This window comes from Acanthopagrus latus, chromosome 23 (assembly GCF_904848185.1).
Source record: "Acanthopagrus latus isolate v.2019 chromosome 23, fAcaLat1.1, whole genome shotgun sequence".
Classification (NCBI taxonomy): Eukaryota; Metazoa; Chordata; class Actinopteri; order Spariformes; family Sparidae; genus Acanthopagrus; species Acanthopagrus latus.
Genome location: NC_051061.1, coordinates 12888811 through 12913920, shown reverse-complemented (window position 1 = coordinate 12913920; position 25110 = coordinate 12888811). Strand labels below are relative to the sequence as shown.

General features: G+C 40.5%; 1 protein-coding gene across 1 annotated transcript; it reads right to left on the bottom strand.

Annotated features, from left to right (window-relative positions):
* Window positions 1-448: 448 nt before the first annotated feature.
* Window positions 449-24300, bottom strand: mosmoa (modulator of smoothened a). Its single transcript, XM_037089150.1, has 3 exons — window positions 23260-24300; window positions 10769-10981; window positions 449-3638 (listed from the first exon to the last, which is right to left on the bottom strand). Exons 1-3 carry the CDS (start codon window positions 23363-23365, stop codon window positions 3454-3456), a joined length of 504 nt encoding a protein of 167 aa, XP_036945045.1. The 5' UTR covers window positions 23366-24300; the 3' UTR covers window positions 449-3453.
* Between the last annotated feature and the right edge of the window lie 810 nt (window positions 24301-25110).

Here is a 25110-nt window from a genome sequence, read left to right as displayed (position 1 = left end):
TCTTTAGAGCTTCATAAAGGAAAAGGTTTACTGTGGAAATGAAATTAATCAATCCACTCAGCCCAGACGATACTATTCTAAAAATAGATCTGAAGGTCACTGACGTACAAAAGGGAAACTGCCTTGATTGCTTATCAGAACTGAAGCACAGGAGGATTTGTTCCTGTCAAGTGTTTAACAGATATAGCCTTAAAACACAGCTAGCCCTTCCACTGAAGTATCCTGGGTGGCTGCCCTAGAACCACAATAGGTCTGTGTCTCTTTTTGTCAGAGTTAATGACGTGGGAATGGAAGAACATCCTGCAGAAGTACAAATGTTGATTTTTACGATAAATGGGTCTATCTGCTCCGTTTTGTCTCTCAACTCAACTGCTGATTAGATTCATACTTCACATCCCCTCAAATAAGCACAACAAATCATACAGACTGTGTCACAGTCCCACACACATCCATTTTTTTCTCGTTTTATTCAGTGATAAATAATTTCCTATGATCATAGGCTTTATGTGAAGACATCCGATCAAGGCAAGAGACAAATTAGAGGGCACACATTGCCACCATTAGAAAATAATAGCAGAAACAAAAACAATGAGGTAAGAAGTTCTCTTTTTTATACATTTGTGGTGCTTCTATTTCTGTTACCTATACTGTTTGAATGCACAGTGCTTCCTAATACAGAAATTCTGCCTCTTTGTGTCTGTACATTATTAAACAAAAAACATGTCATCATGGCACAATACTGAACCAACCAAGACAGGGCACTGCAGAGTGTAGAGTTAGCAGTATACATCATCAGACCGAGGGTAAGAAAAGCAGAGCAGGAAACAGAAATACAGAACAAGGACTTAGTGACTGAGCTCCGTGATTGATTTAACACACAGACACACATCTCCAAATTGTTGTGAGTGCAAACATGTCAAGTACACGACTGCAAGAGCCGAAACGTTTAGTCGATCAAAACTAAATTCATCTGCAGCTATTTGGATCATAAAAGCATAAATGCCAAACATCAGAAATGCTGTTTTTCTTCATCTTTTGGGAACTAAATTGTAAATTCACAGGTTTTAAACTGTCAACAAAGGTGACAGTTGAGAGTTATTTAGCTGCATTAAGGTTTCACATAATTATCGCAAATTTCTATATTAAATAAACGTACATAAATCTGCTTAGAAATCAGAAGAAGGGAAGAAACCCCTTTTTGCGACTCCAGAACTTGCCTAATAATTATATTATAATTATATATTATATCATGCAGTGATAGTTGTCATATGGCACAATTAACAATGCCAATTTATCAAAGTGTGACAAAATATGTGCTAAAAAAAAAAAGGAAGGGATAAAGTTATTACCCACAGCTAACTCACTGCCTCATCATACTTCCTGTGTACATCCCCAACATCTTGGAGAAAATAACCCACAACTGTGATCAAACAAAAAAAGACGATTACTTCTGATGAGCCAAATAAAAGTATGGTAATCTATGTATATAAGCCAGCGACGTGCGTGCTTGCTATCAAAAGGGGATTATTGTGTCATCCCACAGAGCTGTCTGCAGACTGACAATCCAATCCACTCAAATTATCTCATTATCTCAAGAAATATGCCTTTCGTTTTATTTCAAGATGAACAACTTGTTATCGTGAGGAAATAAGCTTGGATGTCTCAAGATAACGAAATTATTAGCATATAATTTCACGATAACAGCAAAAAAAAGAAATGCAATAATGAATTGCAAGCATGGCTGTTTCTCGGTTTGAGTAGGTACGAGTCGTGTGGCCTATTTTTTTCATTTTAAAGGATTTGCCTTAAGCTCATACCAATATGCACCTCGCCGTGTGTGTTCTTAAAGTTAAAAGCGGGTCTTATTACAAAGCAAGCAATTTAAAGATATCACTTATCACCTCTAGGAACTCGTAATGAACAAATTATCGCTTCTTTACGAGTTAATTGGAGTGAGAAGCCATGAAATTAATTAGAACTATAATAAGCCAAGAAAATAATGGCTAGCTGCAGCCTTAAAATGTGGATATTTTTGTGTGTGTGTGTGTGTGTGTTTTACAATCACGGGCCTCAAGGGCAGCACACTGAGGCACAGCCCCATGCATGGACCTGACCTGCAGTCCCAGCGCCTTCACTTTTGTACAAAACGAGACAAAGAAAATACTCCTGGCTCCAATCTTTCCCATCCAACATTAAAAGGAGATTACCACCAACTTTCAGCATTCACATATGTTATTATCAGACTTTTAGGTCAGGTCAGCTTCTATTTATAAAAGTCAATACTGTCTGCGATAATTAGCGATATATAAAGGGCCATCTCAACCCCACAGTGATGTACAAGAATACCTTGATAAGGCCACTGTGCTTGTGGCTGTACTTAGCAGGATTAAGATCGTCACTACAAATACAAGAGATGCGTTTCTGTTCAGATGATTGTTTTCTAAATTCACAGTCTTCTATTTATTGGTACATGATGTGTATCAGCGTCATGGCTTTAGCTCGTGAAAACTCTGTTGCTGTCTGTGTAAATAACATAATGCAAGGTCCTACACATTGAGTGGCATTCTCCTTTATGGTGCTTAACCTCCTGTTCTGCTGCCCAAGGAGGTCACCTCTCATTGCTATCTGCTCCTGAGCTGCATCTGGTTATGAGAAAAAGGCACGGCACACCTGTACCTTTCCTCTGGTCCACAGCAGCCCGTGAGCTGGACCAGACAGCTGGGCTCACAGCTGCTCTACCCGGTCGCGCACCTGGGGCCTCATGAAGTGACAGGCGAGAATAAAACCTGCTCTAAAGCCAAGCTGGCAGAAAAACCCTCCAGTTCCCCTCAAGGATTCAGTTCAGTGAACCTCAATTACACTCGAGCTACTTCAGTGGAAAGGCATGGGGGGAGGGGGAGGGAGGGGAAAGAAAGAAAAGAAGAACACAAAATGTACAACAACAGAAAAACACACAACTGAAATAGCTAAGAGAAGCCAAAAATAGCAACAGGAGCGGTCGTGACGGCGTAGATGTGTGCTGAGGGCGGGCGGGGGTCAAGTCGAGGAGCGGCTGTAGTGGTCCTTAAGAAATGTGCGCCAGCATTGTGGCCGCAGTTGCCATGACAGCGGCACATTAAACACCTTTCTCCCAACAGAACAACAGAGAGACGGCCATATTTTAATCAACAGTGGCAGGGTGCTGCAACAGCCTCGTCTGCCCTCTCTCTCACACTCCTCCACCCCTTTGTGCCCATGTCCCCACTCTTTAGTGTTTTGTTCATTTTCATTTTTTTTAAGTTGTTAGGTTCTCCACGGTGCTGCGGTCCCTCGACACATAATCAAAGACTTCCCTGTATCAGGCTTCTGGCCAGAGTTTGTTGTTTTTGATTTTCAGTCATTGTGTGTTTTTGTAAATCCCATTACATTTTCAGAGCCCCTCGTGTCAGTCCAGAGGCGGGCACAGTCAAGTCCTCAGCCTGGGAGGCAAACTTTGCCTGCAAACAGAAGTCCCACTATGGTGAAGAAGATGGAGAGGACAAACAGCACATACGAGGATCCGACCACCGTGTTGTTAGGCAGCTTGTATGGCTGCCCTCCCACCTCGTTGATATAGAAGCCTATGGGGAAGATGAGTGCCGCCATGCAGAACAGGATCACTGGAAGGAAGGAGCGAGAGAGATAATGTCAGTTCACTTTACACTTACATACACACCTGTGTTCATCTTGATGTGTCTAAATCAAAACATGTAAGCCAAACTCAATGTATTCTGGAGTCACACTCCTCAATCTAAATGTAAGAAAGGTTTAAGAAATAACTAAGAGCATGTTTTAGCCTTTGTTCTCGACAAAAGATGGAAAAAAAAAAAAATCACTCAACTGCTCAAATTGAATTTAATTATAGCAAGTTAATTAGCAAAGCACAATAGTGCCTTTCAAATGGCTTTGAAGGAGCAATTACACATTGCAGACTCATGGTATGCACTGTGATCAGCATGACGCTGCCTCTCAGGCATTCATGCAACTTTTCACCATTTCATTTATAAATAGGTTCATTGTCACAGGTTGCAGATATTTCTGGAGAATGTATAGAAGTAAGAGTTAAAGGAAACATATCCGAATGGCTCAGCTGAACCAATATCTACATCATTTCTTTCAGAGTGAAACAATTGCTCATTTCCCAATAATGTCTTCATTAGAAGAGGAACTTATACTTTAATTTTGTCAAACTTCCTTCAGTTTCTTATCATCACCATAGATGAAGGCAGACAATGATGAAAATTTGACACCCAGACGATTTCATCAGCACTTTAGGTGACACTTTCTAAAAGCGTTGGGAGAGAGCTGAAGGTCTTGGTTAAAAAAACATGGACCGGATCTAAGTTCCCAGGGTCCTAAGTATCTCGATTCCTAGGTTCCAAGGGTCCTAAGTTCTCAGGGTCAAAGGTTGCCAGAGCTCTAAGTTCCCTGTTAGCTATGTTCCTAGGGTCGTATGTTCCCAGGGTCCTATGATTTCAGGATCCCAGAGTCCTACAGTTTGTTCCCAGCGTCCAGATACCCTAACTGTGTATTTTGCATGAGATGAAAACAACACGTTCAGGCCAAACCTATACAAGAATCCATTTAATGTTGAAATGTCTTCTGTCCATCTCTAAAAATGCCATGTCCAAAATGATGTTAATAAACATACAAAAATATGCACTGTGTGTCAGTATGAACATGGAAAGCCATTATCTACTGTGCACACAACCAGACAAATAACGAAAACACAAAATTCAAAGACGAGGCCAGACGTGTGCAGAGTACAACTCGGCATACAGAGCCATGAACTCAAAAACTGTATACGGGAACAGCAAAAAAAAAAAAAAAGGTTGCTTTGAATGTTGGTGCGATCACTCGTTCCCTATACTCTGGCAGATGTAATCTGTTTATCATTAACGTGCAACGACATGCCTAATTTATGCAGAACTGCTTCTCTGCAACTCAAATATGACTAAAAAAGAATAACTGTGCGATGATTACCGGTCTGCTGGGTTGTTTATTTATTTCCAACTTCAAACTACAATATTTCTGACAGCACCTGAAGGCAGCATGTTTTCACGGTCAAAATGTTTTAGCAAATCATTGAAAAGCATCCCTTAGGTATGTGATTTAATTTCAACTTTGAAGTTTTTGTGTGACTTCAGGCAATTATTTTTTGCTAAAACTATCAATATCAAGTACTAACCCTTGACTGTGGCATAAATTCACAGCATTTCTGACACTACTTGAATGCAGCATTAGTTTCAGTAAATGTTTCTCCACGAACCATAAATAAGCTCTTTATGGCACCGCAGGGGATTTAACATTTTAAAATGTCTCTACACCCTTAATGGTTCAAATCAGTAATCAGATTTCAAGCTTTCTCAACAGCCACATCCAACTCTGTTTATTAAGTTAAATCCTGAAACAGAATTTTCTACATTGGCCAGAAGACAAACATTAGGGGCTGTGGAGGAAACACGTGTATGCTGATGTTGTCGTAGTTTCCTAAAGCTGCCAGTGGATGTTACATAAGAGACATAATTTGATGATAAAACATTCACATCATGGGACGGACACATTATTCCAAAATGACTGTGCATCTACATCCTGTTTGTTCTGACTGTGCCTGACAGAAAAGATATGAAGAGGAAGCAACTGTCACTTTAACAAGCGTGACAAAAACTGAGAGAGAGCATGTTGTGATCTTCTGCTCAGCATGTGTCGGGTTTGTTCACAGCTGCAGAGGTGCAGTCATTATTAAGTCTTACCCAGGAAGTAGGCGTCTGTGATTGGATAACTAATTGTTACTAATTAGACCAGCTCCCATTTCTTCTGTTCCCTTTGAAGATGTTATTACTGCAGCTTTCGGTCCAGCTCCAGTTATGAAACACACAATGATGGTGACCAGCAAAACCACCTGTGTGACTTTGTGAATCCCAGATCAACGGCTGTTCAGCATTTGTGGAGTAGCGAGTTTTACTTAAAAATACCTGGTTTGTTGTTGCATTTAAGGGGAAAGAGTCACATGTTTTTGAACAGCTTTATTCCTGGACTGTCTTTGGTAGTGTGAATTCATACTGAAGTTGATATACCATTTTGTCAACCAGACTGCAGCTACAGGAGTCTGTAGTCATACAACATTATGGATATTAGGATTAAAAGACTGTTTGTGGCTTACAAATTTTAATAGGACATTCATACAAATCTCTATCCCTAGAGTAACGCTTAATTAACAAAACATTTTTGGGGGTTAGGGTGAGGATTAGCCATTTAAATACCCGACGAATTGTAGTTTAATACAATTTAAAATGAAATAATACAAAAATCTAGGGCTGCTACATTGTGGCTCAGGCCACATTTTTTGTCTGGACAGACACAGAGGGTAGAAACTCAACAAGCATACAGGTATTTACATCTGCACCCAACGCAGTTAAAGCCCAGACCAAAACTATGCAACGAGACAAGTTAAAGCTTGAAACAACTCAGGACAAGATGGTGTATCATCTCAAATACAAGAACTGTCTGTACCTCTGTGCTGACTTGTCAGGCTTTTCAATAGCTTGATATAAGTTGGAGTACCTAGAAATATTTGCATGATAATAATTACTTACTACAACTGCATTTCTAGTAATGATGAAATGGCAGAAATAACAGTAAACAGTAAAAAGTATAACATAGCGAGCGATTTTAAATGATTAGTTTAGAGACAAAGAGATGGTGTTACTTCCTGTTATTCATCCTGTGAGCTACACAAGGCACACTGGCTGGCTCACTACCACCGTGTTTGGAGACATTACCAAAGCACGTGCAATGTATCATGACATGGACCCAACTAATCAATGATGAAATTTGTTGCCAACAATTTTCATAATCGATTTCTCTCCATTTAATCAATTTGTAATGTTTAAGTCCAATACTGCCATCAATCAGTCCTGTTCACTTATCGCATTATTATTCACAATGTCGTTATAAAACCACAAATTCTAATTAAAAAATCCCCGCCTTATCTGACATGTAAGCCTTCACTCACTGTATAAATTCAGAATTACATGAAGTTCCGAAACAGTCCTCGAATTGTCAGATGTTGTGCTGACTCAGAGAAGCCAAAAGTCTCTCGTCTGCCAGCGAGTATAAATGAACAATGTGTGGCAAGTCTGCATCACAAGGCGCGCACAAGCAAATATTTATGTCTGTGATTTTGCCTGCTCTTTGCTCCGGCCGTGTGTTTATCTTTGAGGGGGGCATGGTTTCAAAAGGATGCTGTGAAAGGAAAGCTATAAGTGGAGCCAGAAAAACATGGCTCAGCATTATTCCAGCGCGCCTCACCAGTGAGTTAACTGAAGTGCAGCTCAGGGTCCGCTGCTTCTCTTAAGTGCCTTGACTGATGACATGCACTTAATCTGAAACTATTTTGACCATTGATTAATCTTTGAAGTCCCTTTCCATGCAAAAATAACAAACATGTCAATGTGAGAATTTCCTGTACTTTTTTCCTTATTTTGCTACTGTAACAACCTAATGTAACTACATAGTATCATTATGATTCTTTTTGATCAACAACATATGAGAAGATTATTGTGAAGTCGATGTACCGGGGCCTGCAGATGTCCTAGTACAGTCTTTCCCTTACATAAAGCCATTTGTGATGCACTGCCACAGTTCCAAAATACAGAGGAATTCATCCTGAAAATCAATTCATGAAGTTGAGAAATAGGGCGGGTATGACAGGTGAAGTGAAGAGCCTTTTAACAAGACGGGAGCCCAGAGGCATGGCCTACCTCACTGGTGTGTGACCACCATTAAAGTCATGTTACATCATTTCTGAAAAGATTGTCACATAAACAAGTTTAATCCAGATCAGTGACGTTAACGAGAGCCCCAAGAGAGTTGCTCCTCGTTAACAACACTCATCATTCTAGCAGTATTACACCAGATGGCTGTAATTGACGACGCCTGGCTATGAGACACCACATCAAATTAGATGTAGCTCAACATAATGAGCTGATATCTTATTGGAGATGTATAGTTATCAGTTTATGTGGTGGCTGATGTGTCACTGCCATACAGATGTGCCAAAGTTATGTCAGGTTAGTTGAAAATGATATTTTTTCTACGCAGAGGAACAGTCAATTTAGCTTGTAACCTCTAACTTTTCCTGGTGTTTACAGGCCTCCTTTGAGGGTTCCTAACAAGTCATGTTAGCCAAAACACTTTTTAATTGCCAATACATCCCACAAAGTGCCCAGAGCTTAAATTAACAACTTAGAAGTACAAATACTAAGGAGATCCAACTGTTTGATAGCACAAATTCAGAAAATACATTCACGCACGGTCTTGTGGATGTTGTCAAAGGTACACTATGGATTTTTTTTACGGATATTCAAGGGTTAAAATTGAGGCATGATTACTAGATTCTCTCTACTTTATGGATAAATACCATTATGAATTGACTGCACTAGGCTTGGCCTGATGTTATATTATCAAACATTGCCATATTGCCAAATTATCATGTGATACTTTTCACAATATCGAACAGCTGAAGAAGAAAATGGACTGCTGTAATGGCAGCAAGGCAACGCGCATTGATATTTGACCAGGCGATAATGAAAACGAGTTGGCGGAGGTTACTACAGATTAATTGGTTTGGCTTTCATATACAGACATGGATGACTATCGTTTCTCAGAACAACGTTTGGCATTATTTTGGGTTTAAAGTGGGAGACAATGGTGAGCCAAGGGATTTGAATGAAGCATCATGTTGGCAGTTTTTCTAACTCAAAAAAGAAATTTTAGTGTCAGGTTGCTCCTTAAAATAAGATCTCTGTTCAGGAACGATCTCAGCTATTGTGGACCAACTATGCATGTATTTGAAGCTGCAATCAATGCCTGAGAAGGGAGGGGATATTATACACATAATTCTTTATTTCTATTTTGTAATTTAATTAATTACTACATGTATAGAATTATATTTATGATCACCCCACCCGACCCCCACAGTTGAGGGTCACACCTTGGGGAAACACTGCTGGCGTGTGTCTGCATACAGAAACACAGAGGCAGAACTGTGCTGGTCATACAAAGCTGTCCATTCAAGTGCTGGTGGCCTGGAGCCAGATACTCTACAGACTGCCCACCTTCCATCGACCTTCATCACCTGTTTGCCTCAAATGAACCTCCCCTGTCTCCTTAAGACTAACTTCACTTCATCCTCCCCCTCCGCTTGTGTCTTTACATTGGCACCCATCTCGCACTCACAGCTCTTGACCTCTAAAAAACATGATTATTCACTCAGCTACTCAAGTCTTCTTAAGCCCCCACCGTTTTTTGTTTTCCTCACTTAACCTCTCACCCTCTCCCCTGCTCGGCTGACAGTGGCGAGGTGTTCGCCATCACTTAAGTCCAACAACATCAGGTGGTAAAAAAACATGCCTGCTAGTTGCAATTTTTCCTTTTTCCGCTGCTCTTCTTCACTTTAAAACAGGCTCTTGAGATACAGGAGGACCCTCAGAAGTGTCAGCTAATGGAGTTCTTAAAACAGATTAAAGTGATGATTTACCATCTCTTCTCTTTCTCTTCAAACAAAGCACATCACAAGTATTCCCCCCCTTCCGGTCCCTCGCTTTATTTCCTCATTTCAAGTGATGATAATCATCATGCCTCAAACATGTTTAAAACAAAAAGAATCGGTACTATTAATATACCTCTTGTCTAATATGGCCAGCAGAACAAGGGGACAAGGGTGACCACTGCACACAGTTGCCATGGCAACCATCGTACTTTCCTGTGCATGTGCTCATTAAACAATGACTCAATGCCTTCCAATTTAGTGTATGACACAGATTTGTGCTCACCGGACAGACAGTTTGCGGAGAGGCTCAGGGATTCTGTAAAGCGTTGAATCATCGGATATTTGCAAGTGATTAGGAAGAGTTACAAACCCTAAATATAAATCTGCATTTGGCCTGGCAGGCAAAAAAAACAACAAAAAAACATCAGGAAAATGCTGTGCAGTGTCTTGAAAAATACACCCAGCTTCTCAAACAATAACACACAGCATTGTCGCTTCACAGTTTGCACCATCTGTACAAGTATGCTTGAGGCCATCTATTCCCTTAACTAACGGACCAATCAAACTCCGTCCTCCCACACAACCTCACGAAAGCAGCCACAGCGCACGAGATGGATGCAGAATTATTATCGAGTGCTAGGAGTCTATACAGAAATTGTGTTGGAAAAAGAGTGGCGTGTTCAAGGCAAAGAGAGTGAAAACACTGTGGCACATAAGCCACCCACTCAGGTACCAGAGAAGCAGCATTACTCAATAAATCAGCTTCAGGGAGCAACAGTGGTCATCATGCATGCAAAAACAACACTTATAGATGTGTAAACACAACCAAACGCACACACCCGCATTTTCCCATCACTCTCAGAAACAGAAAAACACACAAAGGTCCTGTATATAGCCTTGGATGTTATTGACGTCACACTTACCGTATCTGCACATCTAAATTAGCATTGCAGAACTGAGCTTAAACCAATTTGCCACACTCATAACATCACCACGTCTCTTTTTATGATTTCCTGCCCTAAAGAGACTGGGTTTAAGAAAACACCAATGTAGCAGAGGTGATTTTCACTTGAGGTCACATCACGACAGATGCTGTGAGACAGAGAAGATCGCGCTCCAGGGGAAATGTGCTGACGACAAGTCTAGAGAAGCAAAATAATTTCATTCACTGTCAAAGTCAAAGTCTTGTTCACTTACTGCCAGTAAAGGCGATCCAGCGGGCATATTTGGTGGCTTCTCGGCGCCAGTGTGACGCCACCAGCAGTCCACAGGTGACTGTGAGGGAGATGATGCCCATGATGATGAAGAAAAGTGTGGTGACCCACTCTGGGGGCAGCCGTGGAGGAATACATGTCCTGTCTCGTCCGTGGATGGTCTGACATTGCCGGACTAGACCGACTGTGAGGGCACCTGCGTGGAGAGGTTCAGTGTTGATTAAGGTTTCATTTCAAATGATTTATATTCAAGGAGCACATAGACAGACTGAATATAAAGAGATCTATGAAGTCTATTAAGTTAAAAGTGCAATATGTAAGAATTTTAGTCGAAAACATTCAGAAAATACATTAACTTTATCAAAAGAAAGATTTTTAAGACATGTCAAACACATTTATGCATTGTGTTGCAGGGACATCTACTCAAGTTAGGATGCAAACAAGGTGCTCAGCCACAGTTCCGCTGTGCTCTGAGCTGCCCGATATGGCATACTGACTTGGGACAGCTGAACCGTTAGCTGGATAACTAAAGGCAGCTACAGTGAGAGCTGGTGACATGCTGCTTTATATAGCTGGTGAATTCTTGGTGCACAGGGCACTATGTAGTTATGGAGAAAAATCTGAATTTTAATATTTACAGTATGAATGCAGCAAAAAAACAAACTCAGAAAGATTTATTTTCTTCCGTAACTGAATAAACAAGTTGTTTTCAGAGGAAAATAAGGTCCCCCTGAAAACTGTTTGCAGCAAAAATGTGGCAGGGTCCGCCAAATATAAACGCATAAAACACTGATATGCTCAAGTGTTTAGTTAAACATAAATTAATAAAGAAATTACTCAAACTGATATATCAAGTATCGAAATAGTTGATGATTAATTCAACCGTTAACAACTAATCGATTAATCACTGCAGCTCTAACAAACAGCTAGTATGAATGCATGGCATGAATGAAACACATTCACACTGCACAATATATTGTTTCAGCATCGACAATGCAATGTACGTATGCAAAATTGTCACATCGCAGGATGTGCACTGTCAAGTAGGTCAAATTGTAGCAAACATATCTAGCTACACGTATTTGCAAAATGACAAAGGAGTCTTGCAAAGTTCAATTTACTTCCATTAAAGACTAATTCTGATTAATTCTTTCCAAATAGAGCTATTAAAGTTATCTGGTGAAAATTCCTGTATTGCTTCATTGAGTAATATATAGATTACAGAAAACCAAAATATTGCTAATCAGTAAATGCATATTGCATGCACGGAACTAAATGCCAACTAATCTTTTATTTGGGGCCCTGAGGCACACTGGGAGCAGCTCTGTCTACAAGTATACTGCATCCATGGATTGGGGGACAAGAGTCAAAATGCAGAGAGGTAGTTTTGTGGACTACATCTTTCGGGCTGTCAGTGTGTCTAAAAGCTGAATACAAACAGAGACAAATTGCAAGTGGGGAAAAACTACAAGAGCAAAAAACCATTCTGGGTCTTGTGTTGGAGATAAACAGCCAAGGTATGATAAATTAGTGCCTCGATCGGTGACAAGGTCTGGCAGGCAAAAGCCCAAGGTGTGCCAGCTCAGCTGATGATGGCGTGAAAGAGGAACAGGTGAAGGAGGAGTAAAGAAAAAAGACAGAGAAGCTCCTTCAATTTGTCACCAATTCAAAGCTGGCGAGGAGCTGAGGAGCTGTTGGGAACCAATCATGCCATTGAGTGGCCAACATTTTTTCATGTGTTTTCACACTGAAGGAGAGAGGGTGAGGACTAAATCAATCCAGCCAATTACTGAGTCTATCCCACGCAGGTATCTCAATCTCACACAAACTTGCAGCAGCTTATATCTCTGTAAATATGTCTAAGCCTTCTGTACTTGAATATAACAATCATCTCCTGTCTCCACCTCTATCCTTTGACTAGGCTCTCTTGTAAGTTCTCACGTCTGCATCACAAAACATGGCAGAACATGATGTTCTACTGTACCAGCTATCAGGGATCAGACAAGGAGACAAATAGAGGTTGAACCGGTGTGAAGGCCGGTGCTCAGAGCAGGAACATGCTCCAGTGGTGCAACCACTCTGGAGGGACACCATTCAATTAGAGCCCATCCTCAAGGGGAATTTCTACCTGAGTAAGCAGAACAGCGTCGCATCACTCAGTCCTCTGCTGATCACAGGACTCCAGCAACAGAAAGGCGGACTATAAGTGATAGTCTGTGGGAGATCAGAGGCGTTCGTTTGAGAAATAATAGGGGGCATCGGTGTGATGGCTTTTACTAGTGCACACTTGGATGGGTGCACTTCATGCTTTGACACTTCATGTCTATAAAGACGAATATCAGCACGCTGTGTGAAAAATGGACCTGCATCCTTCTCTTCAATGCCACAATGTCAGTGCTAAAGGCTTCAACAAAGTCCAGTTTTTCTCTTTTGCAAAGTAACAACATAGGTCACACAGGTGTAGAGTTTTCTGGTTTTTAATAAGTCTAAGCCTAATAAATCTAACAGCCGAAGTACCAGCATAGACCAGTACAATTGCCATGCTGGTCTATGCTAGTCAGTGCTGGTTTAGCTGGTGGACCAGCATGGTGATGCTGGTCCATCAGCAAGGTCCTGAAACGTTTGGTCTGAACCCCTGTCAGTGCTGAAATGCAAAACAATTTTTGAAATGATAGTAGCCGTACAAGTCATAATCAATGAATCTCACACACAGTAAATGAAACAAATATTTTCTTTAAAAAGATGCCCCGCAGAATTTTCCTGTAAATAAACAAAATATTAAGTTTGCACCGTGGGAATGTACTAGCTCTAACAAACTCATTAAATGCATTTCCTTATTTGTATCACACGTGCAAAGCTGATTTTAAATGTAGTATTTTAAATTGTTACATCGTTTACATCCATGAAGTCCTCTTCCTTCTGCCTTTGCTGGTGCAAGCAGAATATCTGACTCACTACTGCCACCTGTTGATTGGTGGCAGTCCACAGCACATTCACACATGTACGCGTCATAAGCCATGTTGCACATATCTACAATACTTGTCATCTCAAGTTCACATTACATGTATGAGATCTGACTGTCAAATCCAGAGGTGGAGGGGATGGTGATGGAAATATAGACGAGAAGGTTGCTAAGTCAGTAACACTCCTGTCACACAGATCGCAAATGCATTTCAACATTTGTAAGTGTGAAATTACTGAATATTTTTAGAAGACCGCAAGACAGTTTCTTGCAACATTTGTGGCGACCATAGCAGGTATTCTGATCCAAATCCATTATATTGTCCTAACAAAGTATTTTTGTGCCTAAACATAACCAGACCATTAGCGCAGCACTGTCACAACATGTAGCAGAAAATTGAACCTAAATCAAAGTTGCAACATATACAAAGTTTCAACATGTTCATGGTTTGAAGAAACGTGTTGCCAACATTCTGACATGAGGGTTGTGCAGCATGTTCTCACAGCGTTCAAAAATGCCAAAGAAAGCCTTTGAGTTAACTTCTATCTAACTATGGAAAACTGCTACAAATATACAGTACGAGGCTAAGATAATTCTAAATACAACAACATAACATAACAGTAACAATACAACATAATTTCTTCGATATGTTTGAGGCCTAATCTAGAAAAAGAAGAATTAATGAGTGGTAAGCACTCATTCCACTGACCACAAAATAACCCATTCACTGAAAAAGCAGTGAAAAAGCAAGCCTGTGTGGGCAACATCATAAAAGTTCAACAGTGGCTCAGCAGGTGGGCGGACGTGTGCATGAGACAAGTATGCAAGCTGGAATTTCAGAAGGTCAAGCATGTTACTTGCTCAGTCTGGAACCCGAATCCAGACATTTCATAACCTGTCTGTTTATAACCTTTGCGTATTTACAGGATGAAATGTGATGCTGCTAACAAGCCTATTGTGTCTAAAGCTCAAATACATGAATCCAAACAGAAAAGCAAAGCCTGTGTGAGAAAACTGTTCTTGTTGCCGCGGGGGTGTGGTGGATTCTTCAGGCTCTCCAGAGGAAATCCTGTCCCTTTTATAACACCCAGTGAGAGCACTGCTTTTACCGTTGCAACCCACACAAACAATGTCAAACAATGTTCAAAAAAAGAGTCTGGAGTATTATATTAAGCTATATATTGAACTACAGGGCTATGAGGGCTTTAATATCTACTGTCAAAAGCTTCAAGAAACCTATTCTTGCTCATTTGGAAACACGTGTCATTACAGTAAAAGTAAAAACTATGTTATTTGCCTTCACTTTTACCTTATGATCTACCCTCACACTGCAGAACACTTGTGCAAGAACGGTTAAAAGAAAAATATGGAGGTCAGGGCTCATGACAAAAAAATATGGCACCTGAATGCCTCACAGGCTTTCTCAAATGCCTATTGCTGAGTCGCCGCAGTATTACAGAGTAACCTTGAGCAAGTTAAAGAACCGGAGGAGAGCGAGGTAAAGACAGGAGAACATGAGGGGAAAAAGAAAACTGCAGTTAATGGCAGAGGTTTATGACCATTTCCCCTGGATCCTGTGGCCTCCTGCTGTTTCACTGGCTCTGTGTGGAATTCCTGCCCTACAGCATGCAGGCACGCTACGGTACACGGGAACAGGTAAACAAGTCAACAAGCAGGCACGCACATAAACTGATACTTCAAGTCTGGTCTGTGTACATGGAGCTTATTTGTTCTAAGGTTTGACTGACTGTCTTAACTTGCTAACACACAAGAGGACTGTCGATGCAAGAATATACCTGACGATAAATTAAAGGAATAGTTCCACATCTTGAGAAGTGAGTTAGTTTGCTTTCTGGTGGAGAGTTAAATGGAAAGATCTACCACTCTCATATCTGTGTGTTAATATAAGGCTAAACAGCTGGTTAGCTCAGGCGGAAACAAGGGGAAACGGCTAGTCTGAATATGTCCAATGGTAACAAAATCCATCTTCAAACACCTCTGAAGCTCACCAATTAACACTTCCTGCTGGTTGCCTGGCAACTGCTTCCAGACAAGAAATGTTCCAAAATAAATGCCCCATAAAACGTTGCGTTTTCATTGATACACTTCCGGCTGTTGTACAGATTATCTAAACAAGAGACACGTGTTAATAACTGAGCTACCCAGCTAAGCTAACCAGCTGCAGCTGCAGCTTCATATTTCTCAGACACATTTGGGTCACCCAGAATTCATAACTTTTCCCTGTTCATGTCATGGATTTTATTGAAGAAATCCATGCAGAAAGTTCTATTAAATGCATGGGACCTCACAAAACTGTAATCTAGCCTTTTTAGTTCTGGAAAAAAAAAAATCCTTCTCCAGGAAATATATAGCCAAAATATCCATTTCTCAGCTTGGAAGCTATATTTAGCAAGACATGTGGCACAAAATGTTTTTATGCGGGTGCAAAATAACTTCTGGATGTGATAGAAGTTATTATGCACATAATAAACATAGAGATATTAATTCTTGAACCTGGCAGATTTTTCAAAAGGCAAAAAGAACGTCCAAGGTCTCATCAATCTAATAGAAGTTTTAAGAAGTTATTTTTGTTTCTTTAAGAAAATCCATGACATGATGTGGGAACAGTCCACAATTGTGGGTGACCTGACACTGAATAACCCCTTTGAGAGTGGTATCAGTTGTCTCTTCTGTTAAACTCAGAAGAGGGTGAATAAGCCTTATACAGTGATGTAGATTGTATTTAAAGGGGCTCTGTGGAACTTCTGTGTTGCGCTGGAAGCTGGTCGTTTATGTAAGCAGACTCCATTACTATACTAACGTTAGCCACTGCTGCTCTCTGTTAGCAGAGCAGAGAGAGGCACTGATACTGGAGAACGTGCATTAAGTCACATCCTTTGGACTATCATGGAAAATCCGACCTGAGTCCTTCACAAAGAAATCCACAGTCCAGCAGCATTTAACAACATAAACAAATCAGGTTTTACAGGCAGCTGAGACAGATGGGGAAGGTCTCAATTTAATGTCACATTACAATCTGCTCACATAAGGCCAATAAACATGTGATGATGTGTAAATTACTAGAAATTTTTACATACAGCCCCTTTAAGTCACTAGAGTGATAACTTATCGGTTTCCAAACAATACAACTGTGTTTTTACTGGCCGTGCACATCAACAGGGTCAAAGGTAAATAAAGGTGAACTCTGACCTATGAATCAACTTGAGGTCATACTGAAACAGGGAAAACTCTATGAACTCATCTGCTGCACTGAGCAAGTCTAACCAAAATGAATAAGCTTTAGGTTAAAAACAAATCACATCACTCCTTTTCTAACATACAGATTAACGCCTCCATCGTTGCCTGTTCCTCTGCCGTCAGCTGCATTGTCACTATGATCCAACTACCCCTCTCACCGCGTCTCGGTCCAAATGAGAGGAAATGAGGTCCGTGTCTGCTCATTTTCAGCATGATGATGTTGTCATTAGCGGAGCTCAGGGGGTGCTGCTGTTTGAACACTCTGGAGGGATGAGTCAAACAGGCCTCTGAACTGTGGTGGGCGGGAAGTAGGCAAGCTACACCAGCCAACAGCTGCTTCTTCTGCCACTGCTGCTGCTAGAGGCTTTCACAGTTCCCTCTTACACTGTAGGGACACTGGAGAATAGCTGCAGTCCCTCACTTATTACTATCATTACCTCATTAGACTATGGTTCGTTCTGTTTAGTCTAAACCAATGCAGAACTAACTCCAACTAATATAATATTTCTTCCAAACCCTTACACCAAAGTTTATTACAAAAAGATGGAAAAACTACACACTCCTTGAACTTACAATCACTCTGTTTGGGCAGTGACAAAGCATCACTCTTTTACTTTGAAAATAGTTGTTTTTGGGGCCAAATGCTGCCATTTTGTCAAGGCTCAGTCTGGTTTTTTTAAGTTGGGATGTATGAGGAGCTTCTCAACAGTAAGTAGCTAATCAATGCACTGCTGTATATGTATTTAGTAACCTAAAAAATAAATAAATAAACAAGCATCAGTTTAAGTGCACTTTATATTTAGAACATTTTCATGACTTTACCTTTCGTTCAAGACAGTGCTTGATGGCAAATTGGAGCGAATAAGTCAGCTTCTTCAAAGCCAGCAGACTACTTTGACAAAAAGAGTCATTTTATCTTGCAAAACAAAGGAGTTGCTGGTTAGTTCTCACCTGAACTAAAGCACTAAAACACTGTTGCTCGATAACGCAAACAAACAAAGCAATTGAAGCAGTGGTAGACCAGCAGATCCTGTGCATTGCACAGGGTGGACCAGAACTGCAGGTCAAAACTGCTGGCTCTGCAGCTCTGCAAATGGATGATATTGGCTGGGCGCGGTTTCAAATGCTCTGTATCAATGACGCTGTATGTCCTTGTGCTTTGAAAAGGGATACCAAAAATAACACTATTTAATATGCTCCTATTTCATCTATTTTAGATTGTGTCAGTTTAAAACCACAGTAGCATTTCCTGAGCATCAGTGGTTATTCACTGCAATCCTGACAAAAGCTACTTTAGTCTTTGTTATCGTTTCCTATGATCTGTGATATGTTCTTTTATCAGTCAGACTGTTGCTCAAAACAGACAAAAAAGTATAATCTTGCAACTAAAAATCAAAAAACGCTGAAACAATAGAATAGAAAACAATATGTAGTAGTATATTAGAGCAGCTCTTTAGTAAATCTGTCTGTTTATTGTAACACAAGTGATAGAGAACAGCGTGCACTTTGGAGTGATAAACATCTGCTGCTGCAAAGGAAAATGTCTTGGATGTGGCAATTATTTATAATGAATGATAAGATGCGAAATGCATTTTGTTGCATCTATAGAAGTCGTTGGTTTGAAAAGAGAAGCAGTATGGCATCCTCCTGTCATGACTACCACCTTGTGATCTCCATCAACCTCATTGTTTTTCCTCATTAAGCAACTCACTACATACGATAAAAACAATTTGCCAATTGCAGCGTAATGCCAGGCTGAGACGGTAAAAGTCAACACAGGGATTGAATTTGACACTCAAGGCATACACCTGGAGCCTAATATTCTGATTCATAAATCATTTTAAAAGACCAAACTGAATAAAAATGCTCCGCATAAACACCTCAATAAGAATAAAAAAGCCCAAAACTGGATGAAATTTCAATCTGTTGCAGAGGAATAGTTTAAAATGTTCATAAGCCGATCAAAACAATAATTCCAAATAAAACTCCTTGCCAGAGGATATTAATCCATCCTAGGTAAAATGTTGACCCGGAATCATCAATCAGTATAGTTTAAATAGTAATTACGAAACATACAGTCCATGTCAGCATATTAACCCTCAACATCAAGATGGTTATGCAACCTCTGACACATGTACAATAGTCAAGACAAGAAGGATAAACTATGGTGTCCAAAACTGTTTTGCATCTTTTGAAAAACTACATGGAAAGATGGTATGTGTGAAAATCAACACCCGATTTAGATACAGCAGTGTTATAAAAGCCAGCTTGTACCTGGATGTGATTTAGCATTCAGGCCATTCACTGTGGTGACAAGTATCTATAGGAGGGCGGTCGGCAGCAGAGCTGCTGAGAATCACAGCTTGTGTCTGACACTGCAGCAACAGTGGCTTTGTCTTGAAGCTCAGTCCCAGAAATCAATTTCAACATGAGGATATCACACTCATGTCAGGGATGAACATACCGATTCCGTCTTATAGTGCTACATGTTTTCCTCATAGCTGGATTTGTTTGTTTAGTTTTTCAAAACAAAAACTGTGATCCAATCACCTGATCAAAACAGGAAGCAGATAACTCCACACCCAGTGAGTCAGCTTTTATAGATGCTATCTGCCCATGGGGAACGTGTCTGTTTCTCCACACTCTGAGTACAAAGAGGACATGCTGAGGTCTTACAAGGAAAGGTTGCCAAGCACAGAACCTCTCTGATAAGACAAAAGCAAAGACAGAGGTCAGCTGATAGGAGAGAATACAACGTGGAGAGTCATCAGGGGCCCTTACGCCATAATAACTTCATACAATACACTCATCTGATGAATGGCTGAGGGAGAAAATATAATGCTAAGACCTCATGATAAATGAACTAAATCAATCTCCAGTACAAACTTGAAAAAATGTTGCTCTTATTAGGTTGAATCCCATTTAGCAGCATATCAGATGTGAAAGGGGTCTAACAATCAGAAATTTAACTGATCTGCAAGTGTTCAAATTAACAAAAGCCACCATAACAGAGCTCCCAAGAAGAATGTGAAATAAAAAAACACAAGTATGCAAAGACAATCTTTAAAGCCAAGACTTAGCAGGCCACAGACAGACAAGCTGTATAAACAAAGATTGAGCGAAGGTCACATGTTGAAGCTGTGACATGTGAAATGAGTAGGCAACATGAAGATGGCTTGGCAAATAATGTGGAATGAAAACAATTGTCACCCAACTTTACAGCACTGTAAGTACTGCAATGTTGATTTGTTGACAGAAATATGAAAATGTGTTTATGTTGTCAGTGATGATCTTAACAATAAGTTTTCTGACTGGACAACAATAATGCATATAGAAGAAAGATAATGGTACAATCAGGGTCCAACTTACACAACTGGCATTCGAACCCAAAACAAAAATCCTGTTGTTGACTTAAATAAATTAGGTCAGCTTACAGTCTGAACTACAGCCTGGCAGAGAGCGTTCAATGTAAGCACTGAGTTCGAGTTACAACTAAGTTTACATTTGACATAACTAACTACATCAAAACTGTTTATTTAACTGTATAGTTTTTGCTTTAGGTTTTCCATCCTTTGCAAGCTAAAACTACATAAATGTTTGTCACCTGGAGATAAAAAATAATCTCTGCTTTACGTTTAAAGTGTTATCACATTAATAATGATTCTCATAAAGTGTGCTCAAACTTGGACAGAGGGTCCATCACTTATCAGTTTTTTACACATGTTAAATGCTCTGATTTGATCCATGTTACACTTACTTTATCCAGCTAACTATCTGACTTGATTAGCATTACCACAGAGGAGAATTTCACACTAAATGGAAATGAGGTCTGCAAGTACTGTGTCAGCTCTTTGCAAGAGTTAGACTATCTAAAAGGAAAAAAGAAGAGCACAAAGGAAGTATTGTTGAAAAAGAATGTTTTTTTGTTTTTTTTTTACAGAAGTGGTGCTTCACAGATGCAGGCATAAGAACAGATTGGCATCTTTATGACAGCCACAACAACACAACGAACCGCAGTGCTTGTCACAGGTTGCCGACAAATAGGACCTGCTCATTTGTGGTTTGTGTTTATGACGACTTTGTATCTTATGCAGTACAAATACATGTTTGAGTGTTTATTAATTCTCCTGTGAAGACGGATGCATTTCATATTATAACAGCTGTTTTACTATATTGTCATTTATTGTCGTTTACACAAGCCTCCACTTATGAGTGCCCACAGAGGGAGTTATAGTTGTTGACAAATACTTTAATAAACACTCATATCTGCTTCACAGTGCATTATAGTGTGTAGTAAATCATTTATTAGATGCTTAATAGGTACCGCAAAAACATGTTTGTGGTAGAGGCGGCACACTCAACTCATAAAAATAAAATAAAGGATCTTTTATTGACACTGACAAGCACAAAGCTGTGTCACAAATAAGTTCTAGTACATTTGGTTTTTAAGACGCACATAATGCTGGATTACTTTTTATTCTCCCAATGACTTAATAAATTAGAGAGGCTGCTCTGGCAAGATTACCATGCCACTCAAGATAGACAGAATCTGTATCCTACTGTCCAAGGCGACTCTGAACATCGCATAAGGAATCACTATCTCTCTTGACCAAAGAACACTACAATAAATTAATTAAAACCTACATTAGTTTACTACTGAATATTCCAAAACAGTGACTGGTCTCTCTGAAATGATGACAGGAACAACAAAGGTGTGACAGAAATGTGTGTCAGTGTCTCATAAAAAACATCCAAGACAAGTCACAACAGATCAAAGAGAGCGATGGAAGCTGTGAGGAGAAGTGAGAATAGTGACAGGGATGGGAAGTCAGTCACTGTATGACACCCACTCTATAACAACACCCACACTCACCACAACACTGCGGCTTAAATATAGCATACATTCAACAACTTTCTGTGCATGCGGGAACAGAAGAGTGGATCTCTGTGGGAAGCTGACGTGCACTTTTTGGCTGTAGCTCACTTGACTGTATGTGAACCTTGTGTCACACACAGCTTAAGATCCATTATTTGCTCTCCAGTACAATCAAATGGACTGAATTGTAAACGGTGCCCTAATTTGATTTGAATCCTATTAGTACTTTTGTACAGATTGCTCATTCTGTTGAGCTAATACAGCCGGGATGTGTATTAGTGGATGATGGACCCTCCCTGACCCAGTTACTAAGCTGTCATCCTGCAGAGGGAACAAAGAGGAGCAGCTGTCTATCAATAGCCTGAATGTGTTTTTTCAGGACTGACACAAATAAAGGAGAGGACTCACAGCACGTGCTCCTGTTCAAAATCAGCAGGGGCGCCATAAATAGGTGGCTGCTTTGCATGGCAAAGTGATCACTGATTAGATTGATCGCACGGAGATCACCTTAAATGTCAGGTCACCAGAGAACACAGCAGCACAATTACCTTTATTCGCTTAATCGATGAACTGCTTGAGGAAGAAGGCTGCAGCAAACGTTATTTTCATGATTGACTCATCTGTTGATTGTGTTCTTTCCTGTTAATTGACTCTGACATCTGTAAAAATAGTCAAAATAGTGAAAAAGGGCAACCAATCTTCAACTTGCTCGATTTGTTTCACAGTGGCTCAAAACCCCAGAACATTTCATCTAAAGTAACTTTGCAAAAGCAGCAGATCAAGCCACATTTGGCTTTATTGGCTCGACAAATTAATTAAATTGATTAATCGGTTCTTCTCAAAACTAAATTCATGACAATTTAGTAATTCGACTAAATGTTTCAGCGATAACATTAAGCAAAAATGCCCCAAACTCTCTGGTTTTAGCTTCACAATGTGAGAATTTGCTGCTTTTCTCTTTTAAATATCACTGCAAATGGAATATACGTTAGTACGTTTTCTGGCATATTTCTCCTCATCTTCTGACCAAAAGTGGTGATAATAATCATTAGTTGCAATCTTACAGGTCCATGGTGCTGATGGATCATAAAAACTGCAATTGTTTGTGATGTTTTGCATTAAAGAGTCAATAAGAAAACAACAGGAATATGCACAGGACAGACAGCCCTGGAGGACAAAAGATGTGGCTGCAGATGAAAAAAAAACAAAAAACAAAAACCTCGACACAATGAATCGGATGTTGTTGTGGAGATTATCTGATGGCAGACGCTCCTGTGTGATGTGCGGGACAGTGGCAAGAAAAAAAAATCCTGCTAGAAAACCACACGAACAGACACACGAGTGGCTCTGAGCTGCAGATGTGTCTCGCTTCATTTACCTGCTGATTCACCAGTGTTGATCCAGTCTGGGTTTGCAATGCTGGCTATTGCAAAGATATCTGCTGCCAGGAACAGGCACCCTGAAATGATCGTGAGTTTATCCATATCGCCGGCCGATGAAGCGGTGTATGACGTGGAGAGGGGATAAATGTGGTGGTCGTTGTCCAAGTGTGACCCCCCGAGTGTTGAGAGACACAGGGTGGGCTGTTATCAGTCTAACCTCGCCCCCTTCAACAGGACCCCGCTGTTGTGGTTCCGCTGTGCATTTTGCAGCAACGTTAGCTCCTTAGCGAGAGCCTCCAGCTACAAAAGGCTCAAATGCGACGCGCAAAAGCATCACATCTCAAATGCCCGTAGTAGTCCAGTGGGGTAAAACAATAGCTCACCCAGCGCCGAGGCCCTGAACCGCTCGTGTTGCCTTTCGGATCCGTTTAGCCGCAGCAGCAGCAGCATCGGGTACAGCTGCGGCTAGCAGATAGCTAGCTAGCTATTTCCCAGATTCGGGCTCGGTGTGCCGAGCTGCGGCCCAGAGGCTGCTCGACGGCCGAGACCGCGACTGCGCTAGCATTTCAAGACACAATGTCACCCGGGCGGAGGTGGAGAAGAAGCACAGCGAGTTCTCCTCACGCCGTAGTATCCGTGTTTTCAGCGAGGGGGTCTAACGTTAGCCGTCGGGAAAACGAGAACCCATCACCCTCTCTTGCTTATTCGAGCCCGTTCTCCTTCTCCGCTGGAATAGCATCTGGTACTTTGAGTCCGTTAGCCAGCCAGCTTCACCTCCTCCTCCTCCTCCCTCCGCTTCGTCTTCTTCTTCTTCTTCTTCTCCTCCTCTCCTCGAGCAGACTGGACTCTGGCTTTTTTTTAAACGCTGGGTAATTTAAATCCAAAACGAGACTTTTTAAAGGTCCTAAACCGGGACGGTAGCGCGGTAACGTTATTGTTATGCTTTCCACTCCGTGCGCCCACCGTTAGCTCAGCCTCCCTCTCTGCCAAATGACATCAGGCGGACACCCCCACGCAGCGTCGCACACACACACACACACACACACTTACAGCCCAGTGTCTTCGCGTTCGGTGAGGAGGGGGGCGTTCAATTATCGCGATAGTACATCTGCAGGGGGAAAAAAAGGGGGTTCACGTTGTCCTGAGTTTAGGGTCGTTGATGTCGGCCAGTGGGCGCGTCTTTAAAAAGCTACCAGTGCCCTGTAACCTCACATGACCCTGATTATTTACACATATATACCTGCATTATGTCAATAGCAAGGGGCCACATGCCAGGTCTTTATTTTAGTGTCAACCAAGGTAGGTCCTGAAGCCATTTTTGAGACCCTAAAATCTGATTTAAACACTTTTGTTATGCTTAGGTGATATATGTAAGAATTTTAGTTTTAAACATAAAAAAATTAACTAAAATTATCAACAGAACGTTAAGACACAAGACTTTTGACCTTATTTCAAAGACGGCATGTCCAATTATTTTTTGTTTTTAAAATACTTTCTTAGTGTGTTGTTAAACTGCATCTGTGTATTACTTTGACTGTGGGTGCAGTTATCATGTGCAATTACCTTGGTCTTATCTTGGACATATCCATTTGTAAAGAAAGACTAAAGTATATATAGTCTTTCTCAGAAGCAATCCAAGCACTCCGAAAAAAAAAATATCAGAAGACGAAAAAGGCACCATTAAAACTAAAGGCTTTGTTTGAAGCCCTGATTATTGAATTATTTCTCTTTTAATTATTCAGCTACTACAGTGGAGGATTTTGAGTATTTCCTTTCTCATCTCCCATTATTTTGTTTTTTTTTTTGGTAATTAATTAAATAAAAAAATTAAAAAATAAATAATTAAA

What these genes read in the sequence shown, in the direction of transcription:
- mosmoa (XM_037089150.1), bottom strand. Translation starts at nt 23,365, where the DNA reads ATGGATAAACTCACGATCATTTCAGGGTGCCTGTTCCTGGCAGCAGAT. An exon ending in CAACACTGGTGAATCAGCAG is followed by an intron (nt 10,982 to 23,259) that starts GTAAATGAAGCG and finishes CTCTCCACGCAG; the next exon opens with GTGCCCTCACAGTCGGTCTA. An exon ending in CTGGATCGCCTTTACTGGCA is followed by an intron (nt 3,639 to 10,768) that starts GTAAGTGAACAA and finishes CCTTCCTTCCAG; the next exon opens with TGATCCTGTTCTGCATGGCG.